The 18,917-nt window shown below is 43.6% G+C and overlaps 1 protein-coding gene across 3 annotated transcripts; it reads left to right on the top strand.

Annotated features, from left to right (window-relative positions):
• The first annotated feature begins 4 nt into the window (after positions 1-4).
• eea1 (early endosome antigen 1) lies at positions 5-17,929 on the top strand. 3 transcript variants are annotated; one of them, XM_069701948.1, is made up of 30 exons: positions 5-159; positions 3,193-3,270; positions 3,395-3,507; positions 3,611-3,665; positions 3,752-3,817; positions 3,939-3,969; positions 4,049-4,153; positions 4,426-4,547; positions 5,750-5,905; positions 7,304-7,318; positions 7,582-7,698; positions 9,017-9,355; positions 9,710-9,859; positions 10,209-10,328; positions 10,655-10,858; positions 11,056-11,256; positions 11,437-11,550; positions 11,777-11,932; positions 12,056-12,195; positions 12,379-12,709; positions 12,834-12,935; positions 13,019-13,213; positions 13,376-13,558; positions 13,740-13,925; positions 14,019-14,150; positions 14,603-14,788; positions 14,912-15,150; positions 15,916-16,036; positions 16,143-16,241; positions 16,334-17,929. In XM_069701948.1, exons 1-30 carry the CDS (start codon positions 136-138, stop codon positions 16,454-16,456), a joined length of 4,203 nt encoding a protein of 1,400 aa, XP_069558049.1. In that variant the 5' UTR covers positions 5-135; the 3' UTR covers positions 16,457-17,929. The 3 variants fall into 3 exon arrangements, with proteins under 3 accessions (XP_069558049.1, XP_069558051.1, XP_069558052.1); XM_069701951.1 differs by lacking the exon at positions 5-159 and adding an exon at positions 188-552; XM_069701950.1 differs by lacking the exon at positions 7,304-7,318.
• Positions 17,930-18,917: the final 988 nt, after the last annotated feature.

Here is an 18,917-nt window from a genome sequence, read left to right as displayed (position 1 = left end):
CTCCTCCTCCGCCGCCGCCGCCGCTGCCTGAGCCTTGGTCAGGTGCTCCGTGTGATCGAGACGTAAACTTTGCGTTTGGTTTAACTGTTTAGGTTGTTTTTTTTGGTGTCGGGACAAACACAACCGAGGAAGGCCATGCTCAGACGGATACTTCAAATGGTAAGTTTACGGGGGGGACGGGGGGGCAACACAAAGACACCGGGATTGCTTTTTGTTTAGTAAAAAAAAAAAAAAAAAGTGTTTCGTTTTCCCAGGGAGACACGGGCCTAAACACGGCTGGGGTTTTTTATGATAGGGAGGTATGTTTTGGAACTCGACGTGTCGCCGATGGGCGGGGCTTTTAGGTTAACGAACGGGAGTTCCTCAATCGGAAAAACAACAACCCCGCCGCCTCGCCAGGTCGAGGTGAACATATCAAGTGCTCCTTGCGTTGATTTGACACAGTTAGCCGTTAAATGCTAACACTTCAATTGACGAAGCTAGTGCCTGTGTGTGTATAAAAAAAACAACAACAACAACAACTAACGTGTGCACCTTTACAGGGTTAGTCGGGTAAGGAATATATGAGTTAGCTAACGTATCTGGTCACCCAAATTGTTTATTGTCATAGTTTCCGTCAGCTAGCTATGCAAATAGCTGTAGGTTAATTCATCCTCTGCTTCATCACATGCTAACGCTTCACGTTAGCCACACCGCTGAAGGGAAAGTCCTGTGTCAGCTGGCTGACCGCAACACGGAGAGAAACACGCGTTTCATCCAGTCGAGCTTATTCTAACATTAACAGGGCCGTGGTTAAATTAACTACCTGCTTGCCATTAAAGTAACAAGAACCGAGGGTAGCTACTTAGCTTAGCTTCTTTTGCAGGACTACACTTCCCACAATGCATTGCTCACTGCATCATTGTGTACACTTTGAAGTCAAGGCCTGTTAATCAGGAAAACACTGACATAGTACATACTTATTTAGGCCAGGTATTGTCATATTGGCACCTGTAACCTCCGGGTGACTTTACTGCAAATATTTCAACCGAAATTACGTTTTTATGTTATGATTCACTAACCTGCTTTTTTTTTTTTTTTTTTTTTTCCTCCTTATTCAGACCGTGAAGCTACAGCCATTATCATGGCTTTAGGGGCCTGTAGGAGACACGCAGTGTGATAATAACAACACATTTACACCTGTCCTACATATGAGAAAAGTTTTAGAACCTCTCACTTATATTATGTTGCCTGATAATTGAGTTATTTTATGACCCAAACACTCCTCAAGCTTTGGGGCACATTTGCCTGGAGAATGATTTACAATGCATTTTATTACTGTTTCCTGTCAGAGATTCTCTCCCACCTTCGACCAGTATTTGCAGTTGTGTTGAAGTACATTTCAACCATTTTAATATCTAATGTTGTAATAAGTAGGAAAAGCATATTCCAAGTCAATGCAAAGACAATGTAATGTAAGTTAATATCTTATTATGTGTAGTACCTGTGTTGAATTATCTGTAGTCAATCATTGTTGTGGTTAGTAATACTTGTTTTATTTTGGTAAAGACAATGTAGTCCTGGTGTTTGTATGTAGTTTGTTTGGCTCAGGTCAAAGGTTGCTCCATGATGGAAACATTCAGCCTGCTTTCAAAGATTTATTTGTCGGTCCTCCAACACACTCCTCAGAGATGACTCAGTTCAAAGTGCTCAAATAAACCCCACCTCCAAACACAGACCCACACAAACACCACACATTTTGACTCCCATTCATTCAGGCAGTATATCACCAGCCCAAACAAATCCATTTTGTGAATGGGCCACCTGTGGTGCGTCAACATAGTGTGTTTGTGCTTCTGGCCAATAGACTGACCTTACTTCTGATAATCAGCTCTACGTCGTCCGTGCTGCAGAGAGTGTTAACTTTTATCAGCCTAACACCTCCCCGGTTTCTTTTGATCTAAATAAAAGATTGGTTCATAGAAAGTGGCCAATTGCTTGTCACATGAATACATCCACATTTGGAGGGCCACAGTCTTGTGTGTGTATAAACACGCTACGCCAAATGCCATCCAGTTAATTAGAGAAAATAAATTGTACATGTAATGTTCAATAGTCACAAAGTTGAACTGGAACATAGATCACTGTATTTAAATGCAGTCACTTTCAAAGCACAAACACCCTGTTAGCCATGATCTTTGCTAAGACAATATCAAAGGAAATCCTATGTGCAGCATGGTTGTTGAAAAATAACAGGGGGAAGGAAGCGAATATCCACAACATAAGGTCAATCTTAAAACATCATGGCAAGAAGAACAGACCACACATGGTGATGGTGGCAACATCATACTTTGAGAAATGCTACTCTGCAGGTGGCAGTGAAATGGAAGAAATAATTACAAAGCAATATTGTGTTTGCAAATGAACTGCCACTTGGAAGAAAAAAAATATTTATTTTCCAGAAACATCTCAAACATAAAGCCAGAACTAGACTGAAATGGTTTAGAAATGACCACGTTGGTGTCGTGAAGTGGCCAAGTCAGAGTCCACACCCGAGTCCGGTCCAGAATTTGTGGCCGGACATGAAAACTGCTTCTGCAGTCTCCATCTAACTCGACAAAGTTTGAGCAGTTTTGCAGTGAAGAAGGCCAAATGTGCCAGTGTGTAACTATTTTCTGTTGTCCGTTATCATTGAAGTTTAATTACCTTCACTGTTACTCAAAGCAGAAAATCTATTTCACCGGGAAAACCCTAATGGGGGATTTTATTTAGTCACTGACTGTCACCCACAACACTTACCATCTTGAATAATCAAAACGAAAAGACAACAACATTACGGCTCAGTGCTTATCGTTTTTGAAAATATTGATTTAAGGCTAATAAGTCGGACCCAGTGTTGTTGTCATTGAGACCTGAGCGAGGACTTGTGCCTTTTTTCTTGAGAAATCTCACATTTCTGAAATGTTTGCTTCATTCAACATTAACCAAACAATGCAAACAATATAAGTATAAAAAAACAACAACAACAACAAATATTAAAGTCAGAGGTGTATACATACTGTAGATGTAGAAAAAAAAACAACATCAAATCTGCTCCACTATTGCTTAACTGCGTTTTTGAGGCAACAAGGTCATTAATCAAATATATATATGGTATACTGAATTTATCTATTTACATTCAAACTAATCAAGCCTCATTTTCTTGTTCTCCAGACTCCTGGGAAGGGGGGGTCCCAGAACGCAGAGTCAGAGCAGCCCAGCACAGACCTTAACCACGATCAGACGTCTGAGGTAACGTGGATGCTTGTTTTTTTTGTAACTGAGAACTCGTAGGTTATTTTTGTAACCTTTCAGCTAACCTGCAGAACTGAAGCGGTTTAATTTGAGGTTTTCTTTTGTTTGTTTGTGGGTGCAGGGCTTCATCTGTCCTCAGTGCATGAAGTCTCACAACTCTGCAGAGGAGCTGTTCAAACACTATGAGCTGTTCCATGATACCGGAGACCTCCCTGCTCATGTGGCCCCCACTCGGTGAGACTTATGTTACGATTAAGAGAGTGAGACTGACCTGACTGTGCACTAGACAGAACTTTATTTTGTATTTTTCTGTGAGCACGCTCTTTCCTTCTTTCAGGGAAGACCTTACAATGCTGCGGCAAGAGGTTCAGGACCTGCATGTTTCTCTCAAGGTATCTTGAAGCGTCTGAACTGTGGCTCGTACAGAGGTGTGTAAATACTTGTACAAAGACTTGACTGTGTGTTTTCTTCTGATCAGGAGGAAAGATGGTTCTCTGGAGAGCTAAAGAAGGAATTAGACAAAGTCCAAGGACAACTGAAGCAAGTAAATCCTTCAAGATTATAATGTATTACAATGAAGAAGTGGCTTCTGGAGTGTAAAGCTGTTAAGTGAAACAAGATGCCGATGCTTACTCTCACTGTTCATCTGCCTCTCTTTCTCTCAGAACGACGGGCCGGTGAGCTCAGAAGATGCAGGTAGGGGACATCATATTTAATATCACATGTGGAAATGGATGCAGATCCTCTGTTACTAATATGTGGTGCTTTGTTTTAGCCCTTGAAAGGAAGTTGAATGAAGCCGAGACAGAAAAGTTCAACATCAAACAGATGAAAGACCTGTTTGAGCAGAAAGCTGCCCAGCTGGCCACAGAGATAGTAGGTTAGTGTTGGCCTTGTGTCTGTGGGTCAGCATCATTTCACAAACTGAAGTGCTCTTTTACTGGACTTCTGCTACCCTCAATCTCGTGTGTTTTATCCAGACTTGCACACATTGCTTTCCATTCCTCAACATAGCCTGAAGAAATACGTTTCACAATTTACACTGTGACGTCTTCCTTGAATCACTTTTGGTCAATGTGATGACATGAACAAGTGAGGGTCTTGTGTTTTGATTGTGGATATCATTGTGTGGGATTTTGTTGAATCTGATAGACTTGAAGTCTCGCTATGATGAGGAGAAGAGCCTGAGGGAGGCTGCTGACCAGAGACTGTCCAAACTGACCGAACAACTTCAGAAAGAGAAGCAGGAGAACGAGAGACTCCAAACAGAACTGGTACAAAAACACACACAAAGGGGCTTCCAGATGAAATACAATTAATCTGTACCATGCTTAAGTGTGATTGGCCTCCTCACCTCAAACTCCCCTGATGTCCACCATTGACATCAAGGGTCCATACTGAGAATGCTTACTTTATCATCCACGTGACACTTTTATAAATTGTATAATTGTGTGCCAAATCCAGTTCAGCTGACTTTACAGTACATTTGTTTTGGATGCACAGACAAGGAGGTGGACACTCGACACACGTCTGAATTTTTGTGACTTCTGTTTAATTGATTTTGGATAGCCTGACCAAATATCAAGTAAACATTCATTATCAGAGATCAGAGCGATCCTGTTAGCTCTGGCTGTTTGAAAAGGTTATAGACAGTACGGTAAGGTTGAAGTCATGTCCTCATCATCTGTACACTTCCTGATTTTAGTACAGCCAGCTTTCATACCGAGTGTGTACTGCACCAGAGTACGCTGATCTGGACCCGAGTCTGCCTTCCTAAACGAACTCGGGAACAGATTGGCGAACTGTGCTCGTCTATGATCTGCAGCATTCACACTGAGCACGGTACAGAGTAACACGTATAGAAGCATCCCAAGTTTCTGTAGTTTCTATTGATATTTAATCTGGTGAATGTTGTTCATTGGAGTTTGAAGAAATATTGATTCACACAGATAAATCAGTTTGTCTTGGAGCTGTGTGGTTGAAGAATGGACACAGCTCCTAGCTGCTCAGGTAACCTCATCACTGTTGTGAAAGTATGAAAAAGAACTTCATCCCAAAAAAAATCTACACTTGTCCTCTACAGTGGAGCTGTGTGGTAATTGCGTTAAGTACATAATTATGAACACTGACCTTTCCTCATCTGGCCTGAAAAGGTCTGAACTTTTCAAAGCGATTTAAAAAAAAAAAAAAAAAAAAAAGGCTTTACACGAACATAAGAGTGGTGCTAAAACCTTCTGCTAATGTCTCCTGTACTGTAGTTTAATAAATTATGCTTGGATTTATCGTGATGAAGACAGAGCACCATATTGTTGCTATTGCTCAAATCTTGGAAGTGTGCACGCCTGGTGACTCTCGTATAAACCTGAGCAGTGCAGACATTTTTAAGAATGCAAATGTTTGATTTATGGCAATTCAAAAACATATTTTTGCCTCCAAGCCTCCTCCTGATAAACTCCCTGTCTGCTCTGCCCCCTAGCTGCAGCGACCGGGAGTTGAGGATGTGGAGGTTCTGCAGAAGGAGCTGGTGCAGGTGCAGACGCTGATGGACTGTATGACCCGTGAGAGGGAGGAGGAGACGGAACGCCTCAAAAACCACTACGAGCAGCTGCAGGCTAATTACACTACCTCAGAGGTTAGGAAGCCAAAACACTTAATGGGTGGCAAAAAAGCTGCCACTTGCCGCCTTAAATATTTCCTGTCGCAAACATATGAACATGCACACTAATGTCCACAGTCTGCATCATCATCAACAAAACTGTTTAAGTGTGGTCAAATATTTGTTCTAGTTTTACTCCCTTCCCATTTTGTCCGTTGTTTGCGTAGTGCACCAACTTTACCTCCCAGCAAAGGACAGATTCTTATTCAGAAACAGCTGTGAAATAAGTTAAATACTTTTCATGTACGGTCGGTTTTCTTTTTCACCAGAATGCTTTGATACCTTATTCAGTCATTAATTAATGCCTGATGAATAATTCAGTCCTATTTCCTCTATTTTTACCCCAGAAAGAGAGGAGTATTTATAGGGCTCCTTCAGGCCCCTCCAGACTCTGAATCTTATCAGATCTCTTTATCTTATTATTTTTACACACTGAGGAGACATATTTTAAATATATTACAAATAAATTAATTACATAAGCGCTCTCGGTTATATGAGGGTAGATCTAATAGTTCAGACACTTTTCCTGTTGTTTGCTAACCAAGCAGAGCACCGTGACGTGCACTGAGCAGGGGGAAGCTTTAACTTTGGCTTTCTCGTGATCAAAATCAGCAGCTGAGTTACAAACGTTTTTTTTAACCACTTGTCCAGGTACATTTGCGATGACACCATTGACTGGCGCAGAGACTAGCACAAATCAAATTCTGTGTCAATTGGCAATGGAGGAACTTAAATTGCTTCAGACAATCTGTGGCAATGAAGCGATTTCAATCAGGAGTGACTCGATTTGAGTGAACAAATAAAAAAAAAATGTCTTGACATCCTCGAGAAGCATGAGGGATGTGAGAGTCTTTGGCGATTAGCCCCGGTTGTGATGTCATGATATTTAAATGGGGTGAGGCAGTGCATAGTACAGAAACATCATGTGATTAGAGACTTGGGAGATCATAATTAACAAGTGGTATTGTTACAGTCTGCAAGCTGTTTCAAACAGTAGTTGTAATTCCCAGTTTTAAGTTTGATGGTATGAACGCAGTTTTTGAGCTCAGCAGCCTGTCTCTATCTCTGCCAACATTGCTTTAATATTTTCTTCAGGTTTGTGTATTGTGTGCCCTTGCAACATGACAAAGCAAAAAAAAAAAAAAAAGCCACACCAAACCCTGTGTTGTCTAAAGTATTCTGCTTCATGCTGCCATGGCAAGACGTTGTCACAGAGAATTCATTCATTTATTCTCTCAGCCCAGCAGCTCCATGTTGCAGGTTGGCTGCTTGCTGTTGTTTCATGACTTACCGTTTTCCCTGTGTCTCTTTCCCTCCCCTTCTTCTACTGCTTCTCACACACTGCATCCCTCTGCAACACTCACAATACTCAAGATACGTAAACTAGAGGTAAAACACGTCGTTTCAAGTCGGCCCCAAATGTAGTTTCATCTTTTGGAGTTTCCTTTCTTTTTCAGAAATTCATTTCTTTCCTTTAACAGTCTGTAACCTCTTTTCATTGAGTTTTTGTGCAAGTGATGCCTGGTTGTTACTAATCGGTGTTGTGTTTTGTTTTCTTTTGAGTCAGTTTTTCACAGTGCTGCTTCAGTTTCTTGAATATACACTGAATGCCTTTCAGAAAGAGTCTAATGTGTCTTTCTGCTATACTGCAGATGACCATATCCCAACTAAAAGCAGAGCTGGAGAAAGGTCCGCAGGAAGCAGCCGTCTACACGCAACAGATCCACCAGCTGCAGAGCGATCTGAATAATTTGCAGCAGCAAAGTCAGGTAACATATATAAACCCCAGCAATGAAAGCCATGTGACAGATTTAAGATTCTGAACAAATGTCTGCCATGACAACTGTTGCATGATAGCAATGTGTAGGATTTACTTTGAAACTGTAATGTTAACAAGCCTCACCAGCTGCCCCTCATGTACAGAGCACGCCATCTCAGTTTCTGTAAACCTTCCTCTGTTGCTCAGCATCAGGTCCCATCACAATGCTCTGCTGTCACCAGCCGTCTCGGACAACCGAGACATGTTGACAAAAATTGCACGCAGCACTATAATTAAACCAGCAGGAGGGATCGCAGCACTGCCAGCTCTGTCGCTTTTAGGGTGAAATACAATCACAGGTAACAGCAGTGGTGCAATTGGAACTGGGGGATGTTGCACAGGGTTCCTGCCAGGGAATAAGTCCTCTCACATCAGGAGCGCCAATGGTCTCCTTGCCAAATCGGTTTCCGAGTAAGAGGGGGCTTAAAAAAGTGGATGTCCAATGCGATGCCACTGCCCTGCGCTTCTTCTCGCAACACGATACTCCACATCTGATACGAATACTTATCATGTGAGAATAGAAACAAAAAAGCTGGAGCGGATAGTGAGACAGAGGATCGGGACTAAGGACGGACAGGTGGACAACCAACAGGGGTTTTATTGGTCTGTAACTGGAGGATTAGTGAGAAGAGGCACAGCATGGAGCTGTGACAGTGACACAAAAGAAGAACAGCAACCAGTCTGTGAAAAAGAGAGAAATAAAAGTGGCTAGAGAAGCTTTTTAAGGTTAGTCAGCTGCAGTGGTCAGTAGAGGTTTATTGGACATCTGTTAAGTCCAGGTGCCCTGTCACACTCCCTAGTTAGCAGCTTGCTCCACCATTAACAACATTTATTCTTTATCACCCTGTGGCCAAGTTTACTGCCAGAGCTTAGAGCAGGGCGAGTGCTGTACAGTCTCGTGTCATAAACTATCCTCTCGGCATACCACACTTTGTTCTTGACTCTTGACTTTTCTTTTCCATTGCTTATGTCACATGGGGTGAAGGTGTTCATAACTTGTTGCAGCTCCCAGCACGCAAACTGTTTTAATTTAGAAATGACCAGTGGTTCATGTTCTGGTTTGGCCTAAGTGGTGACTCTAACTTCTGATTATGAGCCTTTTTAATAAGACTCTGCTCCTTCAAGAAACAATTGGAATTTGTTTTGTTTTTCACAAATTTGCTCCATTTTTCAGTCTTAATCATGAACCACTTTCATCCACACAAGTCTCAAACTTCTAGGACCACCCGTGCATATCTGCCTCATGCTTTCTCCGTCCCTTCTCACAGAGCCTGTCGGAAAAGCTCGCACGTAAGGAAAAGGACTACAAAGACCTGGAAGAGCATCTTGGAGCTGAGAAAGCTGCCAAGAAGGAAGTCCAAGACAACCTGAGGGAGAAGGATTCGGAGGTGCAAGAGCTTCAGGCCCGGGCCACGGGGGCCGAGGGCTCCCTGCAGAAGGCCCAGACGGAGATCACAGAGAAGGCTGACGAGGTGGCAAAGTTCAAGAGCGAGATTACAGAGCTGGAGGTGAAACACGCAGAGCTGAAGGTTGAGAGGAAACAGTTGGAACATCAGAGGGAGGAAAAAGAAAGCCAAGGTGCTCAGCAGCAGACTGAGATCAGTCAGGTGAGTAAGGCACACAAAGAACCCACACAGACTACTATATACAATAAAACTAATTAGTTGAAATGCAGAAAGAAAAAAATCGACAACAGATTATCAAATTGACACAATTGTTAGACTGAATTCTGATAAATGTAGGCCATTTGTAAATTATGAATATACAATTGAATTATGACACACTGATGATTCCTGCTACATGGTACCTTACCAGGGTCACCCAATGCAAAAAAAAAATGTGTCTATAAAACACAATGGCAGAGATACCTAGACATCCATTTTCCTCATCTATTGTATTTCTTGCTTTGTCAACTTTGTTCTCTGTCTTTACTCTTCATCCCTGCCTCTGCGCTCTTCTAGCTGCACACCAAGCTGCTGGAGGCGGAGCGGCAGCTGGGTGAGGTGCAAGGTCGTCTGAAAGAACAGAGGCAGCTGTCCGGGGAGAAACTGAAGGACCGCGAGCAGCAAGCTGCCGACCTGCAGCTCAAACTCTCCCGTGCAGAAGAACAGGTAAGCATCAGCTGAAAGTTGAATGATTGCTGCAGGGAAACAGAACGAATGTGACAGAACAGACATCAGAACGTCTGATGTTAGAGTTTGTATTGTGAGATATAATCTGCACTGTGAGATATTAAAATGTAGTTTAGCCATTTGCTGGGCTAAAACTGAGAAGCAGAGTGATTAAAAACACAAGGGAACAAAATCAATGATAAAACAACAGATACAAAATTATCACCTACAAATGCACAAATCCAGATTAAAAACCTCGCATAGATTTACGATGGTACTTCTAGGGGTATGGTTAAATAGGCAGGACATATAACAAAATACATAATGCTGCTGTTGTGTTTTGCCACAGTTGAAGGAGAGCGGCAGTAAAAACACAGACCTGCAGCACCAGCTGGAAAAAGCCAAGCAGCAGCACCAGGAGCTGCAGGCGCTGCAGCAAAACACCAACGGCAAACTTCGTGAGGCGCAGGTACTACTCACCAGGACACTCATCGGAGGCACTGATGATAATATTGATGAGGGAAAAAAACACGAGACAAATGCTTTTATATTGTTCATATTTCCCTAGAGCTTTTGTTTGGAGTGACATGTGACACACCCTCATTGTACACTATCCACTGAGCTCATTAGAATGAAATCTTTTGATATGGAAAGATTACACAATCCTCAAATGGTTGCAGTCTCCACTCCTCATGTCTCTGTGTATACACAATACAGTATAACCTTGACATGGAAATGCTTTCAAAGTATAAATATTGGGCCAAATACCAAACGTAATCTTGTTTCATGCTGTAGAATGACCTGGAGCAGGTGTTGCGTCAGATTGGGGATAAAGACCAGAAGATCCAGAACCTGGAAGCTTTGCTTCAGAAGGGTAAAGACATCGTGAGCCAGCTGGAAGCCGAGAGAGAGGACCTGTGTGCCAAGATCCAGGCCGGGGAGGGAGAGACGGCTGTCCTTAACCAGCTGAAAGAAAAAAACCATGCACTACAAGAACAGGTGGATACACACACACACACACACACACGCACGCGCATGCGCACACACACACACACACACACACACACACACTTCCATTTTGCTTCACCTCCATACCTGCAGTGTAGGTTGGAATTTAGCATTATGTGTAACACAATAATATTAGGGAACCCTTCACTGCCTGAGCTCATAACCTTTTATTTATGTGGCTCTTCAAGGTCACACAGTTGACAGACAAGCTGAAGAACCAATCAGAGAGCAACAAGCAGGCCCAGGACAACCTACACAAGCAGGTCCAGGAGCAGAAGACTCTGGTGCGTTCGGCTCAGGACCGAGCTCACACCCTGGAGACCTCAGTCACTGAACTCACCGCCCAGCTCACAGACAGCAAGGAGAAAGTATCCCAGCTGGATGCTCAGGTAAGCCTCCAAATATATATGTGTCTGTAAGACATGCTAAACATGATATGGTGGTGTCACTGCAAATGTTGCAAAGACTGTAATGAAAAGGCTGATCCACACACAGTATGTTGTCTTACAAATTTTTTTTTTTTTTTTATCAGTGAGAATAACAGTTTCTGTTTGTCTGTTTTACTTCAGCTGAAGGCAAAGACAGAGTTGCTGCTGTCTGCAGAAGCAGCAAAGGCTGCACAGAAGGCCAACTTGGAGAACAACCTGGAGACCGCTCAGCATGCCCTGCAAGACAAGCAGCAGGTTAGCTTCCTCTTCGTGACGCTGACTTTTAAATTTGACGAAAATGCCGTGCTGTTTCCCCTTGTAATATAATGTAATGAAATGTAATGTCATGTACCATATTCCTTTGCTTTGAGAATAGGAACAGTAGAACACATCAATCCTTGACTTCTCTATGTTGATTTCTTCCTCTCCCTCCTCACCTTTTCATGACTTATCCTACACCCTTCCTTGCTGTCTTGTGCAGGAGCTGAATAAAGTTCAGAAGAAGCTGGAGGAGCAGGCCCAAAGGCTCAAAGAGAGACAGGAGCAGTGCACTCAGCTGGAAACCGGTCTGAAGGACTGCAAAGACAAACTTCTGGCCTCAGAGCAGCGCACAGAGCAGCTGGAGGGGCTCAATAAGGTTTGTGTTGAATACCAGACCGACAGTGAGAAGATAGTTTTACGCCTACATATTACTGCCTCTGATGCCTTGAATATACTTGAATGTGTTTCTATAAGTGAACATTGTGCTTTAATCTGACAGAAATTGGAGTCACAGGTGGGGGAGGTGCAGGCTGCTCGGGACCAGGCACAGCAGGAAGCGCAGAAGCTGCAGAAGGAAAGTTCAGCGGTTAAACGGAAAGTCAAAGAGCTACAGTGCTCGCTGGACACCGAGAAAGCAGGGTGAGATAAACTATACTGGTGCATTAGCTGTGATGAATATGTTAAAGATTTTAAGGGGAATAATACCCGTCAGTAACTGTATTTTGTGACGATACAACCATGTTGGGTTTTGTTTTTGTGTTTGTTCCATCGTATTTTATTGAATAATTCCTAATAGAACATGCATGTGTTTCCTCTGTTAAGGGCTACAGCTCTGCAGGAGGAATTCAAGAAAAAGGCAGCTGCTCTGAGTGACGTCCAGCAGCAGCTGGAGCGCTGTGAGCAGGAGATTGCTGCTCTGAGAGCGAACCTGGACAAGGTTACTGAGGAGGGAAAGACTCAGCATGCAGAGCTGGACAGGAAAGCTCAGAGTCTGGCGGCAGAGCTACAGAAGGCCCAACAGGAGAGAGAGACTCAGAGGAAGGAGTTCGCCTCGAGTCAGGAGAGCCTAGGAAAGGCTAATAAGGCGCTGAAAGAGAGTCAGAGTCAACTGGATGCTGAGAGGAAGAAGCATAAATCAGCCATGGTGGACAAGGTAACCTACAACCACATCTGTGTTATTTGGATTTCTCTTCTTTGGAGATTTGTCTTGTAGGAGAGGGAATTAGAAATAACCACCTATTTACTATATCACAGAATAATAATATCTTAATCTCCAGGAAAAGTCCAACGAAAAGGCAAGACAGGAGCTTCTCAAAAATAATGAAGTCATCACCAAGGCCATGAAAGAATCTAAAGAGCAGCTGGAGCAGATGAACGAGGTAAGCCTCTGAAACTATGGAAGATCAAACATTATTATTTGAATTCAACACCTAAACATCGGTCGTGTGTCTATAAATGTTAGGCAGAGAAAAAGTTGAAAGTGCTGCAGACCTCGTTGGAACAGCAGCACTCAAAGACTCAGGGGACACTGAAGGAAAAGGAGAATGAGTTGGAGAAGCTGCGGGCACAACTAAAGACGACTCAGAGGTCCTTGGAAGAGGAAGTTACAAAACTGAAGGGCCAAGTGACCGAGCTACAAGAAGTCGGTGTCAAGAAAGTAAGTAACAAGCATTTTTTTTTTTTAATTATTATTATTATTGAATGTATTTTCTGCTGGGTTGTTGTGAAGCAGTTTGAACATCGATGATCATCTTAAAACCTCAAATGTCTCCATGCATATTTAGGAATTTATCCGACTTGTGGTTGTTTTTTTTTTTAGGCAGAAGAGGAGAGCGAGCTGAGGACTCAGGTGTCGGGGCTCGGCCAGGACCTGACTTCTCAGAAGAGCCGGACAGCAGAGCTGCAGAAGGCCTTGGAGCAAAGCAAGGAAAACCTCACCAAGCTTCAGTCTGACCTCTACGGCAAGGAGTCCGAGGTTTCTGCCCTGCGACAAGACCTTAAGGTACGTTATGCAAGATCAGACGGAGGAATAGTGGCAGGTTATAGTTTATTTTAAGAAAGTCATGAACCTGCAGTTTTACCTATAGAGGTAGTATTCATTATTTTTTTTGAAAAATACAGGCGGGTGAAGAGAATCTTCTGTTATCAATGATTTCTTTATTTAACTTTTTCTTAACTTTTAGGTATCAGATGAGAAACTGAACATGGTCCAGGAGGAGCTGGCTGCCAATCAAACCCATCAGACAGGCTTAGAGGCTCAGATCCAGAACCTGAAAGCGGGCCGGGGCTCGTTGGAGCAGGAGCTCGCCAAACAGGACCAGAAGCTCCAACAGCAGGGACAAACCATGAAGGAGCTCCAGGAGAAACAGGTCAGACAAACTTATTAACACACACAAACATTCACATGTATGTGGCTTGACATGATTGCATTGTCATCTTCTAACTTGTGCTGCTTCATTCAGGGTCAAGTTAAGGAGCAACTGGAGAAGGAGAGGAGCAATGTGGAGGAGCTGAACAAAGCCAAGAGTGTTCTGGAAAAGAACAACACCAGACTGACCTCTGAGCTAAAAACACTAACGGAGAAGAGTGAGAAGGTCGGTCCCATTTTAGAACAATCAACAACTTGCGATGTCCGTCTTTAGATTTAAGGGGAAGAGGCTTTATTATACTTCAGAAACATTCGGAATAGTCCGAGTTTCAGAGCCTCTGCTAATGCAGACACTGAACACTACATGTCCCATGCTGGCTGATGTGAGCAGCTTCCCAAGAGTGTGTCTTATGTAGACAGCTTAACGGAAGAGCCACATTCTTCAGTCACAGCCGTGTGCCTGAGACGACATGTTGACATGTATTTCTCAGATCTACAAAGCTGTGTTTGTAAGTTTCACTGAAGCTGTCAAAGCGATAACGGCTCAAAGTCCTTTGAAGTTGAGCCCCTTCTGCAATCTCATATTTCAGAAATGAGTCGCTGCTTCTTTGTCATCCGACACGTTTAGCGCCTTTTAACGACCACGTGATGTGATGTTGTTTGTTTGTTGCTTCTCAGGAGCTGGGCGAGTTGCGGGAAGCCAAACAGCTCTTGATCCAGAAGAAACTGGAGCTGCAGGGTCAGGTGGAGGGCGCGCAAGATGCCCTCAAGCAGGAGCAGACGGAGCACCAGGCCAGCAGGGACGGCAGGAGCCAGAGAGAGGAGCAGCTCCTCTCCCAAACCAAGGCGGTCCAGGATCAGCTGGTGGGCTCATTTTGCTAAATCCCAACAAATATCGGCGTCTTAAATGTCAAATTCACGTTTCTTACGGTTCTCTTTTTTTTTTTTTTTTTTTTTTGTGACACGGTCGCCGCTTCCTTCCAAAAGGCGGCCGAGAAGCGAGCCAGAGAGGAGCAGGCGAAGCGCAGGGAGGAGGCACAGGCCAAGATGGGCGTGCAGGTGACGGCCCTGAATGAAAACGTGGCCACGATGAAGAGGGAATGGCAGGGCAGCCAGCGGCGAGTCGGTGAACTCGAGAAACAGACGGACGAGCTGAGGGGAGAGATCGCTGTGCTGGAGGCCACCGTGCAGAACAACCAGGACGAGCGACGGGCTCTTCTGGAAAGGTTCGTTCACGCCACATCTCCCCGCAGGGGGACGACTTGTTGAGAAAACATACAAACAGCCTTTAAAGGTTTTCGAATGGGCTCGAACGGCCTTCGGAGCTCACGGAGTCAGCTTTTTCGCCAACCGTCGTTGCATTTTCACGGCACATACTTTCGACTATTGAAGTCATGTGCGTCCACTGCGGGGCTCCGAGGTCAGCAGGATTTATTGTCGAGCTTTTGAAGAGCAAGGCTTTTTATGTGCGTCTGTTTCAAACAAAGCACGTGCCTTCAATTCTAAAAAAAAAAAAAAAAGCTGTGATTAAGCTGTGCTAAATTAAATTGGGATAATACACTGGTTAAAATATTATAAGACCTATTTAAGGCAGCCCACATTGTAACATTATCATCCTGAGCTGCTGAACATTGCTTCAGGGACATTTTACCCACAACCTCACATTAAATCATCTACAGTCTAAAGAATTTCATTATTTATTAAATGGCTGTTGAATGTAACACTGCAACACAAGGGAAAAAAGAAAAAGGAAAAATACAGCATGATGTCCATGATGATGTGAAGAGGCCTGACTGGAGACACGAGAAGACGATGAAGTCTAAATATGTTCCGTTTCTATTTACTTTAAAAAGATTTTGTCTCCTTGGTATGAATGGAGTTTTAGGGCCACATTTAAGGAAAAAGATTTTGTTTTAATTTTGCTTTCGACACATAAAATGGAGATGTTGAGAATGAAGTCAGTGTCTTGTTCATCTTTACAAAATCACCAGGTGTGTGAAGGGGGAAGGCGAGATCGAGAAACTGCAGGCCAAAGTGGTGGAGCTCAGGAGGAAACTGGACGACACGACCGCAGCCATGCAGGAGCTCGGCAGAGAGAATCAGTCGCTGCAGGTTCAGCTGCAAAACTCTGCACGAGAACAAGAATTCATTATTGCGTTTCTGAACAAATCGAGTGGGATGTTCTCTGATTGTAACTCCCGCTGCTGATGCCTTTCAGATCAAACAGTCCCAAAGTCTGACCAGAAAGTGGGCCGAGGATCACGGAGTGCAGAACTGCATGGCCTGCGGGAAAGGCTTCACCGTCACCGTCAGGAAGGTGAGGATGAGAGCAAGTGGATGCATTTGTCTCCTTTTTGAGGCGCGTATGTTACTAAGTGCCTACCTCTCTCCTCGTCTCTGAATATCCAGCACCATTGCAGACATTGTGGAAACATCTTCTGCGGCGAGTGTTCGTCAAGGAACGCCTTCACGCCGTCCTCTAAAAAGTCAGTACGGGTGTGCGAGACGTGCTTCGAGGAGCTCCAAGGCTGATTTTTTTTTTCTTCTTCCCACTCATCCCTTTACCAACCCGCCCCCCCCCCCCCCTTCCCCTCACCTTTCTATTTCAGTGGGCGGAAGAAGGCATGTCTTTGTCATTTTTAATGTGCACTATAAAGGACAGACCCAGTGCAAAGACTCCCACCCGCACATGACCTGTGGCTCCGGTGTGGAGGGAAACACGTTAAAAGGGATTTACTGAGGAGACACCAGGGTCATGTGACGGGACGGGGGTCAGGGATTTGGTTGGGATTGTCTGTATCTGTTTTTGTGCCTTTGCTACTCCTGTGGACTGCCAGAGAGCGGAGACAGTGATAATTAAACACCACCCATCTCTCTTTTATGTTCACATCTCCACCGTTGTCGGGCATCATTAGCAGTCGTAAGGTGGTTGCTTTGTACGTTGTGAAACGTTTGGCGTCAGGAGGTGAAAGGTCCGCGTGACACAGTGAATATTATAATAGTGGTGTTTGAGAATAACTTCTGCCCTACAAAGGTAAATGCAGGTAACTGTTTCATATTGTCTGTGTATAACTCTCCATCAGTGGAGTAACAGATCGTTTTTATACCAAGAAAGTTAAACTCAAATAATTTGCAAGTACAAAAAACATTTTTGTATAATTCTTCAATTGAGGTGGTAAACTGTGTTTAAAGTGTAACATGCAGATTTGTGGTGTAAACGCAAAGATGTGTTGAATACGTTTTTCAACTTTCAACAGTTCATTACACTCCAAATCAAGGCTGTTGAAGCTTGTTAGTCTATCAGCTTTGATTTGAGGTTTGTGTACAGTATTACATAAATATATAATGAAGAGGATTTTAAATTTAGGAATAAGTATTATGTTTTTTTATTTGTTTTTTTATTTACATGGGTAAACAGGTCCAGATTGTCAGTAACACTGTGCTGTACAGAGAAGCAAACACATCGAGGTTTTAAAACGTCCTTCTGTGGATCATAAATCATCCGGAACAAGAAAACAGTTCATCGGTTGACTTTTGCACCAGCTTTTTCTGTACAAAACTTCAAATCAGTTACCGCGTGTCTCCTTTGTGCGGCAGAGTGTTTGTGAATATGTTGAGATTAACGTATTCGGCCTATTTCACGACCAAAGAATGTCTGCAGCAGGAACACAGCCGAGCTGAAAGCCCCGCTTTTGTTTCGTAATTCAGTATTTTTCGAAGCGTCATTTGAAAGCTTTTGAGTTTTAAATCACAGGGTTTGACTTTTTTTTTTTAAAAATTTTATCTTGAAAACGGCATGTGTGGCGATCAGAGAAGCTTTCAGCTGTTGTTGTTGTTGTTGTTTTTTTCCTGTGCCACATTTCTCTGTTCTTTTTTTTTTTTTTTTACAAGTCGTGGTGCTTTCTTGCAAATTGGTAATGCAGTCATTGAAGGTGCCTGCATGTTTCTTCTTTTTCCTGCTACTTGTCTTCACTCAACAGCACTGAATACTGCTGGAGCTGCGCGTGTGTGTTGTACTCTGCTTTGAAGCAATAACTGTGGCTGTGCGTGACGTCGCTGTAACGGAGTGTGTGTGTTGTAGTGTCGTAGGCCTGCCGAGATGCACCGTGTGACTGCTGGCTGCTCAGAGCTTCAGTATCTCTCCGGCACGTTGTTCTGGGACTTTTGTTGCTGCTTTCAGGTCCAGCGGTTACTTTTCGGCTCCTCTGTCCCACTTGCCCGCAGATGAGAACGCCTGTAAAAGTTCGTTCCTGCTTTGTGTTAATTTATGATTGTTGGCAGATATACCGGTGAGATCTGTTGTTCTGCAGGCTGGAGCAGGCGATGACGCTGCAAGCCGGGTGACGGCGCACGCTGTTTCGCAACAAGCGGCTTGTTTCACACTTCAAACGGTCTCTTCACGTTTGTAAGCTCATTTCGGAAGAATGTCCTTTTCAGTTGCGATCTCTCGAAAACACCCGTCTCTTCTTGCGTTGCATTGGTTTCGTTATGTCTACCTCAGATTGGCACAGGAAAAGCACTATTTCTAAACGAGAAGACATCACTAATGTTGTACTTTTGCCTGCATTTGATCAAGAATCTGTGACGGACCGATCATGTTGTACAGTCCCCCCCCCGGAATCTAGCGAGATGATTTGCACCTTAATGTAACCTGGGCGCCTCCTGTACGAGAGCCCAGCCACACACACCATAGGACCGCCAACTTTATACAGGCTTCAGCATTTCTAGCCCCAATGTACTTAACTGCTCATTAATACTAAGGCTGTCATAATTATCTTTGTAAATGTTTGTAAGGAAAGAGAAAAAAAAATGAAATATATAACACTTGTGGATGTAGAAACATTGACAACAGTGAAACTGTATGTGGATTCATCAGTGTCTTATTCATTTTTACAAAATGGCACCACAGACCCGTACACACTGAATTGCGGCTTGCTTCGTGTTGCTGTCCGTTGTCATGCATGATGACTTGACTGGCCTGTGGCTCACGTTT

Source organism: Brachyistius frenatus, unplaced genomic scaffold, assembly GCF_029030835.1.
Source record: "Brachyistius frenatus isolate BFR_SWC_R1_liver_20210118 unplaced genomic scaffold, ASM2903083v1 Contig_39, whole genome shotgun sequence".
Lineage (NCBI taxonomy): Eukaryota > Metazoa > Chordata > Actinopteri > Embiotocidae > Brachyistius > Brachyistius frenatus.
Note: the sequence above shows the minus strand (reverse complement) of the source record. Positions and strands in the feature narration are given on the sequence as shown.